Source organism: Athene noctua, chromosome 8, assembly GCF_965140245.1.
Source record: "Athene noctua chromosome 8, bAthNoc1.hap1.1, whole genome shotgun sequence".
NCBI lineage: Eukaryota > Metazoa > Chordata > Aves > Strigiformes > Strigidae > Athene > Athene noctua.
Window position 1 is genome coordinate 28,479,391 of NC_134044.1, and position 13,044 is coordinate 28,492,434.

General features: G+C 44.5%; 1 protein-coding gene across 4 annotated transcripts in view; it reads left to right on the forward strand.

Annotated features, from left to right (window-relative positions):
- Nucleotides 1-13,044, forward strand: part of VEPH1 (ventricular zone expressed PH domain containing 1) — an 87,556-nt gene that overhangs the window by 41,088 nt on the left and 33,424 nt on the right. For all 4 annotated transcript variants that reach the window (XM_074912064.1, XM_074912065.1, XM_074912063.1 and 1 more), the window contains 2 exons: nt 3,716-3,925; nt 4,838-5,232. In XM_074912064.1, the coding sequence (XP_074768165.1) occupies nt 3,716-3,925; nt 4,838-5,232 (605 nt within the window). The remainder of the gene's footprint in view (nt 1-3,715; nt 3,926-4,837; nt 5,233-13,044) is intronic.

Sequence of the window (13,044 nt, forward strand, 5' to 3'; positions counted from 1 at the left end):
TACATAAGAAGAAATGGATTTCTTTAGAGCGATGGCTGGCTTGGAGTTGTTTGACACAGGGAATTTTACATGCAGCTAGTGGAGAGTATAATTAAAACCATGCGATGCTCTGTTGCCCGTTACTGTCACAAAATTGCAAGCTATTCGGTCTCAGAGGTGCTTTTTTAAGAACGCATACAGAGTTTCAATGGACTGATCCAACCTAGAAGTATAGCACAGTCAATTGAAGGGAAGGGAAGAAATAAATTTAACGATGCTTCCAAGCCCTCATTCTGGGTAAGAACTGAGCATAGCAGGCTATACCAGTACCACTCATTTTAGTGTAGTGGCTGGGTGAAATTATCTTTCCTCCTTTAAAGGAGAGAATAGGTCTAGCACATGGCATCACTCCTTCACCATTCGTTTGCCTTTCATTTTCTACTGTATTTGTCCTTCTTTAAATCAACATTTGGAGTGAAGAGGGCTGTAAGAGCATCTAAGACGTGTTGGTAAGGGACTGTGGTGTGATTTAATGCAGTGTGGGTGCCAAGAAGCATCCACTCCCCTTACCACTCTGCATCCCGCCTGGCCCTGGGAGCAGCTGCCCCGCAGGCAGCACGTGCCACTGCCTGCACCCTGTTAAAATCAACTACTAGAATGTTCTGGCCTCCCCCTTTAGCACCTGTGAATGCAGGACCTGTGTCTGAAGGGCCGGAGGATGCAGCCTCCAGCTCCTTGTGGGCCTCAGCCTTGAACAGCACCTAGCTGGTGATGTTTCCACCACCATTCCTTAGAACGTTTGGAAGCTCTTGCTGGGCTTCCCAACCGTGAGGCAGAAGGTTTGAGATCACCATTGCTATCCACCCCTTCCCTTCCTCAAACCTGCATGCCCGTGGTATCCGAGGAGGTGGTTATGTCTGTATGCTGATGAGCCACGAGGACCTGCACTCAATCCGGTCGCGTTGCCTCCGTCCGCACAGAGTTGAAGCCCTGGAAGCAATCCCGCCTCGGGGGTATTTTTAGCAATTTCTATTTGTGTATGCTCCTTTTCCCATTTTAAGCACCTGGCTGGTGATAGTGATAATGGTGCTGGTGGTCTGGAGAAACGCCCTTGAAATGAATGTATCACTCTTGACTTGCTGACCTGTATATTTAAGCCTCTTTCTACAGAGGATTTAAAACAGCGAAACCATGAGTAGCCTAATACTGGCTTTGCAAGCCAGATCCTTATGATTTCTCGATAGGTTTGTGCATCCTTTTTCTCTTGAAAACAGCCTGAGCTTTGGTGTAAGCTGATCCTGCTCCAGCAACCTCAGCAATGTACCGAATGCCTCTTGCCAAGATTTCAAACAATAGTTTATTTTACTGTTGCTGGAAGGGGAGGCCAGCAGGAAGGCCTGCCAGGCGTCCCGTTGGGCGTAGGGTGGAGGCTTCATTGAACGTTTTGCTTGGGGTATGTGCTTTTGGCTTCCCGGGAATTGATGCGAGCGCAAAGCGGGTACAAGCGAGAGCAAGTGATCCCCTGGGGACCCCAAGGGGGTCAAAACTTGAGGAGCACCAGGCAGCGATGAGCCCCGTATGCACTTACTGCTGCTTTACGTACGGCGAATAGGGTTCATTCATGTGTTTCTTCAGCAGAAGCATTTTCTTGTGTTTCCTTCACAAAGCCATCAGAGCTCAACAGGAAAATGCTGGACAAAAAGGTGATGTTATAAAAGGCCACTTTTATTTCCAAACATCAGCAAGGCTTGTTGCTTTGGGTCTGTCATTCATAAAGCCCATCAGTCCATCAATCCCCACTCTGTAGCCAGAGGGCTTTACATGTATTTACGTATGTAACGGACATTTTTCTTAGTGCTTAGTTCCCACAATGGGAGCAGTGTTGAGGGTTATGTTGGAGTGACAGCTTTCTAATAAATTAAATCTTGTCCCACATCTCCAGAAAGATTTGTTAGTAAAGGTCATACCAAGGTTCTTTATTACAGAAGAATATTTTTTTTCAAAGTGGTCTGCAGTGTTAATATCTTATGAGATCTTGCCTAAATTAAAAACAAAACAAGACAAAACTTGCCAACTCCCCTGAGAAGTATCCTGAACTGCCTTTATCAAAACAAATGAAAAAGTGGATTTTGTGATGCAGTATTAGTGCTTGGGTTTTTTTAAACATGCTTTTTTTGTTTCCACAATTGGTAATTTGCAGTATTTGAGAGTTTTTAATAGGCTTTCCGACTGTGAGCATGACTTGTTGAGACTGCTGCTTTGATAGTCCTGTGTTAAAACTCTCATTTGTGGCTTTCCATATCCCTATTTTACAGATTTAGCTATTCAGATGTTTGCTCGTCAGGGAAAAAAAAATAAAATAAAGTTATGGTCAGAAACAAAATGAGCTTGTTTTGGAGCTGTGGGTAGAGTTTATAAAGCAAATCCTTTCAAATACCCCTCGATTCTCTAGGAGATTTCTGATTGTCCTTGTACTGCCTTCATGATTTTTTGGCCCAGTTACTCCATAGTTGCAGGAGTGAGATGGGAACATATAAATCCCCAGGAGAAGGCACCTCCCTGAAGGGGGGGGCAAGGGGCAACAGTGCTTTTGGCACGGTGTGCTGCTGGTCCCCTGGGAAGTTCAGTCCTGCTGCTGCTGCACAAAGGCCAAGCAACATCTTCGAGGGAGAGACCAGACACCCAAGGTTTAGATTTCTGGCAAATGGCCCAATATTCGGGAGAGCTGAGTCTCGCTGCGAGCTGCACAGCAACCTGGTGAGCTCCGTGTTCAGAAGCCCTGTTTTGGGGAATCCAGCCTGAAAACCTTAATCTAGGAAACCTGCATTTGGGCATGGAAATGGCTGCGCTTGGAGCAGGGCGAGACATCTGTGTGCCTGGCCTTTTCCTGGGCCTTCAGCTGGTGGCGATTGCCGCTCCTGCCCCAGCACTGCTGGGCCTCCAGCAAAGGTTTTTTTCACTGGTCAGAGGATATTTTCATCACTAGAAAGCAAATGTTTGCCAGCAGTATATTTGCCAGCAAACTTCTTTTTGTCCTTTAAGATTAACAGCTTCCCTTCAATTTATTTTAAAGTTATCTTTGTATTTTGCATTAAGAGGTCACATAGCCTAAGACTGACATAACAATCAAATTTAAAATAAACCAGCTTCCCCTGCAGTCCGACAAATTCGTTTTAACTCTTAATTTTCTCTTTCTCTTTTACTGAACTTCAGTCACATTGCTTAGAACTTTTCCTGAGCCTATTCTTGTCCATGTGCTGAGTTCTAAAAGATACTTTTCTTACTCAGAGTACAATTAATTTGTTAGGAACTGCATGTACTTTCGTCAAACCTTTAAAACCACAGACTTCTATAAACTCTGCAATTAGCTTGACTTTTGGGTTATGAAAATAACGTAATAAGTCACCGTTTAGCAAGCTTGAGAATAGTTTAAATTCAGCTGAAAAATTTTGGTATGGGATTATCAGGGGAAGAGTTGGGTTTTGCTTATGCAAGATATAGCACATGCAGTTTCTAATCCAGTGTTGTCAGAAATATTCAGTGTTTCTGGTCCATCTGACAGAGACATCGATCCAGAAGATGTTTCTGAAAATGATTAATCAACCTCTGAGAGAATCTCTGCTGAAACATAATTATTTTACCAGATACTTAATACAGGTCACAGGCAGGAATGCAGCATCAGCATCACTATGAACACAGCATGCCAGAGTTAATTCTCTGCTTTCTACTTCCTTAGAATGGAAAATGATACTGAAACAGAATCTCCTGTACCACTGGATGATTTAAAATCTGTTATGAGTGGAAATGAAGAAGATGAAAAGCTTCAAGTTAAAATACAGGCTTTTGAAGAGAAAATAAATGTTGACAACAGTACTCCTGGCTCAGTGCGGAGATACAGTTTAGGCCAGGTTTCTAAAGAAGAAAGGAAGGATATGAGATTTAACAGGTATGGCTCTGTAAGAAGTGTGAGTGGTTTTCATAAATATCATTTTTGTAATAAAACTTTATCCAAACAGTGAGAATTTGATCCATTTGCATGATGCCTATGGGCATTGTAAGTCTAATTTTAACCAGGTCTCATATTCATGAGTTCAAAGGCTGGATAAAATCTCAATTATTTATTTAATCTCTTCTGTGCCCTAAAACAGCACAAGGGAGAGGAAAATATTTGCATACAGATATTACTAGAATGGAGGATACAGAGACCGTTCTCGAGTATTGTTGCTGACAATACATATCATGTGTTTGAACTGAATTTTGCCTGTGTGCCGTGTGAGATAAGGGCAACTCTCCTGGGACCCTGGGTGAGATGAAGGCTCAGACAGCATCGTGCACCCACGGTGTCCTCAGGCTGCCCATGCACTGCAGCTTCACGGCAGAGGTTTTCTCTTCCAGAATTTGCCCTTTCAGTGACTACAGTTCTATCCTTCTTCCTCTTACGGAGGCTTAACTTCATCCTCGGTGTATAGGTACAGGGCAGTGAAGAACTGGAGGCTGAACCTTGGCTCAGTGAAATGGCTGCTGGATGGCATTTTTATGATGTGATCAATAAAGCCTGTACTCCAGTCCTGGGGTTATAAGTTTCTTGCAGATAGGTTGACTAGCTCCCTCCATGGCATGCAGATGTTGTGATATAAGGATATTATTTAGTTTCATTTGCTTATGAAAGTTGTGGCTTGGATTTTGCTTATGAAATGCATATTTACCAAAAGATACTTGCCTCAGGCTAAGCGAGCCCCACGCTCGGCTCTCTGAACCAGCTGCACGGAGGTAACTCAGAAGACCACGTGTTCAGGTGATTTTTTTTCTGTCTTGTCTCTATTCCAAAACATTTTTCCTTTCCTTAATCACCTTCCAGATCCAAAAGCCTCGCTTTGCATGCAGTCCGCGTGAAGGGGGTACACTCGGAGAGTGGACAGGACGAGGAGAACGGGGAGATAACTGCTGGCATCTCCTTCACCGAGATCTACGTTAGCCAAGAAAGTGACAAATTGCCTTTTAGTGTTGATCATGAAACAATACAACTGGGAAATCCTTTGGTTTCACACCAAAGTATCGATTACCCAGAATCTGCAAATTTGTCAGAAACTGCTAAAGAAAAGGCCCTCGAAGGAAGCACAGAGGCAGTGATGAGCCCCGTGGAATACCAGGACAAGCTCTACTTGCACTTGAAGGAAAACCTGGGTAAAGTGAAAGCATATGTCACCGAGATGGGGAGGAAAATTCCTGTCCCTGATCAGTGTATTATTGAAGGTAAGAGGTCTGAGCCTTTTCGCTTACGAGAACCTCAACACTACACTGAAAGTCCTCCCGGGGTTCAAGCAAATGGGTAGCAAAGATCCTCTAGCACAGAGCTCATGGATGGGGAGGAATAGTTTTATAAAATAATGTCATTGATGAATTGCAGCGTTTTGAAATCTTCCAGGACCGTTGTTGTTTTCCCTCGGGGATATAGTGCAGCCCTTGCCCGTGCCAGGCTCCCCTGAAGGTTAAGGTGAGGGCTGCCTTTGGGCTGGCACGGGGAGCGAACCCTGAGCTCTCTGGAAAAGGGCAGGACTGTCACACTGAGCTGAAGAGGTGTGGCTGTTGGCTGGGGCTGGCAGCACCTCTGGGCACATCTGGGGGGCAGGCAGGCGAGGGGAACGTCACTCGGCTCCAGGCTGTATGTTATGGCACCCAGTCATGGGGCGTTGGGTGCAACAGAGCGCGTGTGCCATGGGTGGGACTCGGCCACGCAGGCGTATGGGTAGGCACGTCCTAATACTTAAGCCTCCTCCTTGACTTGCTGAGTTGGTCTGGAGAAGATCTGTGTCTCCGTCCTCGTTATCATGATATTAAATCAGTTGACTTAGAAGATATACCAGGAATGAAGCAGGTCAGGACCCTCAGGTCAGCACAAAGCTCCTTGAAAGTGCAACAAAATGAGATCCCCAGTGCTTTGGGTTGGCTTGGATCCTATCTCACCACTTCCCTGGGATTGTTCCATGTTTTCTGCTTTCATCGAGGGCGTGGGTATTTGTTTTCAAGTGCAAGCAAGCTGGTTGTGTGGGACTGCGGGGGAGATGGGCGATACACTGCAAGATGGGTCTTTGATACTCCTCTTTGAAGGCAATACTTCAGGCTGGGTTGTGAGCCTCGGGCTGGTACTGAGCTGCAGTTGCTTCCTCTAACGTGAATTTTTGTGCACGTAACCACTTACTGGTGGTCATGAGTGATTTATGGCCCAACCCTTCAATGGGCCATGTTGATTCCAAAGAACAGCTGTCTCAATAAATTAAATTAATTTGCAGCCATTTAAAACATCATCGTCTAATGCTACGTAACTTCAGGTCCATCAGATACCAACTTTTCTTGATAAAATACTTGTTTACTTTTTCAGTGGTCAAGAAATTGAAAAGCTGTTTCCACTCATAAAAGGGATAGAACTATATATATTTTAAAAATTCATGTTTCTGAAGAATTTTCTAAATGTCTTAAATTCCAGGTTTACTATGTGAAATAGTTATTTGGTAGAATTAATGGTAAAACTTTTGTTTCATAAAATTGCAGTGGAAACATGAGTGAACAATCTGGCTTTTGAAGTGCTGAATGCTGTGACCTTGCATTAATCAAATAGAATATGCTGACTATTTTTAAATGTGTTGCTCAGTTTCCTTTCTGAAGTACCTATTATGATATGTTCTAAGCATGTGACTATTTCTAAATTCATTCAAACTATTGTAATTTCCTGAAAATCCTCAACTAGCATTCTTAGGGAAATTCTTTGAGTAGGGACATATGTGCAGAACAGGAGATTTATGTGACTCATTCTAAATACATTGAAGAATTGCAGTCTGGCTCATTACACAGGGGACAGCTTTGTTAATATTTCAGATATGACATAAACCATTCCATCAAAAACCTTACAGTTATTGGACTTCTGTGATTCCTGCACACTATAAAGGCCCATTCAAATGTATCTGTTTTACATTTCAAATATTTAGAAAATAGTAAAAAAATGTTAGAAAATATTAATATACATAGGTGGCTAATTTTATGTTGGTTATGTAGGAGTTTGTTGAACTGGAAATTCAATATGTAAAACCTGGAAAATATTAAAAGATAGGCACTCAGAGCAATCTCCCATGGAACAGAGTACTCGAAGGGAGCAGTGGCAAACTGTGTTGCAAGAAAATAGCACTGCAGCGTGCTCGTGACCGGGAGTGCAAGTTTCCCCACATACCCTTTCATCAGTCACACCTTTCCCGGCTTTCAGCTGGCACACAGGTCGAGAGCACTAACGTCACTCCTAAGAACTGCCGAGTAACGACGGGCCAAATTCTGTTCACTTAGAATTCAAACCCGTGCTCGCATTTCTAATGCCGGCCATGGCTAACCTCTGGGCAGACTGTGAACTGGTGAATTCCTTATTGCTTAAAGCTGAGACTGGGATGGCCTAGAAGGATGGTGAGGACAGAAGAAGCTTGTGCACCTTTGGGTACATCCAGAACGAACGTGTACGGCCTCTGCCGGCTATGGGGGCACTAATACCAGGAGTAGTGGGAATGAAAGGAGAAAAGGCTGTTGAAGGTTTTCCAAACTGCCTTGCAGAAGACAGAGGACATTCAGTTCCGTGCTCAGCAGTTGACAAAAAACCCAAATGGACAATAGAAGAATTATTTGGAAAAATAGATATATCAAATGACATCATAATGTTATTCTCTGCGTTAATTGGAGCCTGAATCTTGAAGGACAAAGGAGACTGGTAGCAGGAGTACGAGGATAATCAGAGACCTCTATATGAAGAAAAATGGTCTTGGACTCCACAGTTGGGGGAAGAGACAGATGATAGAGATTTGCAATATCATGAACGACTGAGAAGATTAATTGGGAGCGGTGGCTCACTGTCTGTCCTAATACCGGCACTAGAGAGCACATAATGAAGTTGTCAGGAAGCAAATTCAAAATACACAAAATAGGTACCTCTTAACACATAATTAGGTACATGTAATTAAATGGCAGAACTGATTGCTACGGTGCATTAAGTATGCTGAAAGGGTACCTGGTTTCACAAGGGATTAGGCAGATTCATGGATTAGAGCTGTTCAAGGGTTATCAAAATAATACCACCCCTGACGCTGGAAATGCTGGAGTCCCACATGGGGGTACCGGGAGAGCAGGAGGGAGATGCTTGCTGCGTGCTTGTTCTGCTCTTGCACTCCTCGCTTACAGCTATTTTACTTGCCCTTGCGAGATAATACCGAGATAAGGAACTGGTGGGACTCAAATCAGAATTGTCATTCCAACATCCCTCAAAAGGAGGAAAATAGAGAAAATTTGGTTTCTTAACCAAAGTAGGAGAAAACTGAAGGAGGACTTGATAATTTTTAGTTACGTGCAAGACAGTTACGGGAACAGCCCATGATGGACAAGGCAAGAAATAATGAGCTTAAATACCAATAAAAAAGTTTAATCTTAAAGAGTAGAAAAATCTCCCTGGCTTGTGCCGGCAGAGGAGGTTGTGGAGGCTAAAAGCACATTAAAGAAACCTGGAAAGCTGAGGCTGCAAAGTCTGACAGATTTGAAGAAGCGTTGGTGCTCCCTAAAATATTTCTGTTTTTTCCACATAGATCAGTTGATTTAATGTAAGATTTTCTTTCTTCCAACGCTTGCCTTACACCATCAGCCAGCTGTACTGCGGCTCCAGCTCCCGGTGCCACAGGCACTCGGCTCTGAGCGTGGGTAAGGGGGCAGAGCCCACGACTGCTCCAGGTCCCCTCTGTCTCTTTGACCACATCTTCTGCCCCAAAACTCTGCCTGGGATTTGCAAATTTTCTTTTTTGCTATTGAGTCAGACATTTGTTGTGTAGGTCTTAGCCCTCACAAAGTAATTTTGCTTTACAAGGTGCGTTTTTTCAGTTTCCTTGTTGATTTATAAGCTCATTTAAGTTATGCTATATGTCAAAACTTATGTTATATTAACTGAAGTGTTAGATTTTACAACTGTGAAGGGATACAGGTTAAGAACTGATCAGGGTGGATCCATGATCTGTCTGCAACGGTTTGAAGACGCCTCCTGTACACATTGAAAAATTGGCGTGTCCTCAGCTCTGTTATCTCATCTAGTATTTACTATTTTTGGCTGCGTGTGCTTCAGGCAGAAGAAAGTTGTGAACTGGGTGATGATCCTACAGCAGAAGCAGGGTTAAGACTGGGCAGTTGGCCAGAATATCTTAGAAAATGGTCAAGTTGAGGGTGTTTTGAAGAACAGGGAAGCTACAACAGCTTACCAGATTCATGTGTGTATGTACATAAGTGAATCTTTTGGAAGTAACACTGCAGTCAGAGAGGGGATTTAAACTGGGGCAGAGAGAAGGCATCTGAAACCACAAAAATTCATTTATTTCAGCTTGTTTCACTTTGGGGCTCATGGTTTGGTTCAGTTCCTGCTTAGGTTGAACCACTTTGCTCAGATTCACATCTCTGCCATACCTTAAGAAATTTGAAGCCTTCTTTTATGTCATGTTAGTGACTTTAATCTTCTTAATCCAGTAGATCTTTTTCTCAGAAAAAAAAAAAAAAAAAAGCCACCGTATTTGTCAGGCACTTTAGCTTTCATGGAGCTAAGCAAAGTAGTTTTCATCAGCCCATGTTTTTCCAGATGGTTTGTGATCTTTTATCGGTACCTCCAGGATTTTGCAGGTGGCAGTGGCCCAGACTTGTGCATCTATAATCTCCTGAATGCTCACAAGTCTGGTTATGGCTCCTCAGCGTACACGGGACAGGAATTCCGCTGCCCCGGTGTGGCTGGGGTCCCAGGGATTGAGAACAAGGGTTCAAGATCCCCGTGTTGCATTTGCAGTTTCTCTGCTGGCTGCAGTAGGTGCTTTCTGAACACTCCTTCAGCCTTTCTGCTTTGCTAGGTCTCATGGGATGGGTCTGAGCGAGCTGCATTCCTGCATTAGGCATTATTGGTGTTAGGACCTGACAGAGTTGGCTTTGGGAGTGCCACCACATCCACCCAAGACACGAGTCAACTCAGTTTGACCCGGTGTAGCCCCAGTTACACCCTGCAGGCAGGCTCCACCTGCTCTAACCTTTCTGGGTCTTACCTAGAACCCTGCATGTTGGATGTTTTTTGACTTGCTGCTCTTGTTTGCCAGATGTGTAGGGATGGTGGATCAAATGCACGGCCATGTGTATCCTGCCTCTGGGAGTGGCTGCTGTCAGATGGTTCCCAGGCACAAGCCTGTACAGCTGCTGGATTTGGTTATAACTTGAGGGCAGGTCCTTGTTTTCCACTCTAAGCCTACTTGCTCTCCAGATAATTGGGATAAAAATGCCACCATTAATGGTGAGTGAGCTGTTGGGAAGAAAGCATTTGATAGTATCTGTGTGTAGAGGATGCTTAAGGATTTGCACATCTCCAGCCTGCCTAGCCTCCTTTTTAACCAGATAGAGCCTGGGGAGGTCTAGTGCATCATTCAGTCTTTGGTCACTGAAGCCACATTCAAAATGCAATGCCATCATGTGAAAAAATATTATAAGCATTTCACAGTAGTAAGTCACTCCTGGCTCCTTGGTGCCCTACAGGAGGAAATACAAGCAGCAAACGCTTTGTGGGATTAATGACAGAATGCTGAAAGAGGAGGAGGCAGCAGGGGAAACAGGTTGCAGTGTGCTGGCCCTAAATCTGGTTGTTATTATGTTTTATGCTGTACTGAGAGATAATCGGTACCATATGACGGGGTAGATGGGAAAGCTCATTGCTCCCCTGCAGTGCTCACCCCTGCACTGGTCTGATAAATTCCAGCATTCCATAAGCCAAATGTTGATTTGGAACAGATGGACCTCTGCTCCTTCGGTGGGACCACAAAGTTGTATAGGCTCAGGCCAGCATTTCCAGAGATCAACTCTGCTGCTGCTAGGCCAAAAATAATATTAGTTGGCATTTTATTCTACAGGGCTGGTATTTCAAATGCATCCCAAGGGCGAGGGCGGGCAGGGAGAATGGAAGTGCTAACTCAGGATGGCCATCGCGCTCGCGTCGTCAGACGGCGGAGAAACTCCCAGCACAACGGGGAGTGTAATAGGAACATGAACACGCTCATAACTTGTCGCCCTCACATACGTGATAATAGCAAATCATGTGTGTTTTACACCTAATCTGGAAGCATCAGCTTAAACAGGCTGGAGCTGGACTCCAGATGGGCTTTACCTGGTAGCTGGCAGATTCCCAGTGGGGTGGTATTATCAAGAGCCAAACCAGAGGACTCTGACTTCTGAGCTCCTGGGTTTGAGCTCCTCCAGGAGCTGGCAGTGGCCGCTGAGCAGGCACCCTGCCAGGCTGGGGGTGCTGGGCAGAGGCGGCCGGGGCACGCGGAGGAGCCAGGCAGCACCAGGAGCAGGATCTTCTCCCAGGACCCCGTTTCCCTGCACACACCTCACGGGTTCTTTGTGCTTCAGTCATCGATACAGGCAGTGAGGAGGTTAATGGACTTTTGCTTCTGAGGAGGGGACAGTGGGGCAGAGAAACTTTACTGTCGTAGATGCCCAAATGACATGGGCTTTTCATTACTCCAGTGGTAAAGGGTTTATAAAGTTAAACTAATCTGCACGTTCACAAATGTGGCTTTTGCTGCTCAGATTTGGACTCTGCATGTTGAGCGCATTGTAGGGCCTGTCCAGACCCCATTATAGTCTTTCCTTCTCCATTAATTTTTGTATAACTTGCTGGAGGTGAAATCTGCTGGACTGAGTTATGGCATGCATGCAAAGTTGGTAGTGTTAAAAAAATATATAAAAAGGCATTTTGTGAAGTTGGTCTCTTTAAAAGTTACCCTTTTCTCCTATAAATGTATTTATTATTTGAACACTTATTTGTAATCCAAACTGAAGAGATCGGGCAAAGGAAACTGAGGAAGCTGAAAAAGGCTTAAAACTGAAATTTAAAAAGTTATATCCATTCCTTATTCCCTGGTTTCATGTTTACGGGTGGCTTTCAGTCTATTTGGGAAATTTATGAGCATACTTTTACTCCTATTAACAGATTTTATTTAATAGTAAAGGATTACCAATGTAAATCAAATAATGCATTAATTATTCCCAGAAGCAGTGACTCTGTACCCACTCGCCTGTGTCCCTCCTGGTTCAGCCCAGCATGTTAAGCTGGAATAAACAACAATTAACAACTCTACTGACATTCTTCTGCTTATATTTTGTTCTTTTTCCCCAGGCACAACCATTTAGCAGTAAACTTTAAAATTGCAACATATATTCTCTTGTTTCCTGTAGGAAAAAACAAGTTGTTGCTTATTCTCTTGCTAGAAGTTTGAGACTTGCCAACAGATGTGATGAGAAATGTCTCCTGACTTGAGGAGTGTTTCCTTGGGATCTTGGTCAGTCTCTGCCATCTGGGGCATTTGGTGACTCTGTGGGGTTGTTTTGTGCCTTGTGTTGCCTTTCACACGTTTTTCAGGGTTTAAAATCCTTTCCTTGAGCTCATCCTTGATGCCTCTTCATGGAGCAGATGTCCCCAGGTGCCAGCAGCTGCTGCTGGCAGCGATGCAGGAGGGCAGGACGCGGGTGCAGCCGGGTACGATGCCCCGTGGGATGCCGAGATGAGGAGCTGCCTGAGTGGAGGCATGCCCAAAGCTCTAAAATCTTCAGATTTTCTCTTAGATGCCCACCAGTAGGGATAATTCGTAGGAATTGGCTAAAACCAGCACTTGTTCTGTCTGTCCGGTGGTTACCCCAGAGACTGGGCAGCAGCAGACGTTGCTTTGCTGCTGCTGAGGTGAAGCCGAGCTGTGAACTGTTCTCCATTGCCGAGTTAACTGAGCTGGTGCTTAGCCTAAACAAAACTGCCATTAACGTACCCAAACTTCTCACCTAATAAACCTGCTTCGCACCAGAGCTCGCTGGCCCCTCCCCGGCTCTGGGGTAGATCCAGGCTGCCCACCTTTCCATCTGGATGTGGGCTCACAGGCTGCGAGATCCCAAGTGCTGAGACATTTTTTTCTCTGCCGTTACCAAAGGGAGGGCTGGCCAGACATACAAAATGTGCTGAGAAAGTCCAAGTGTGGC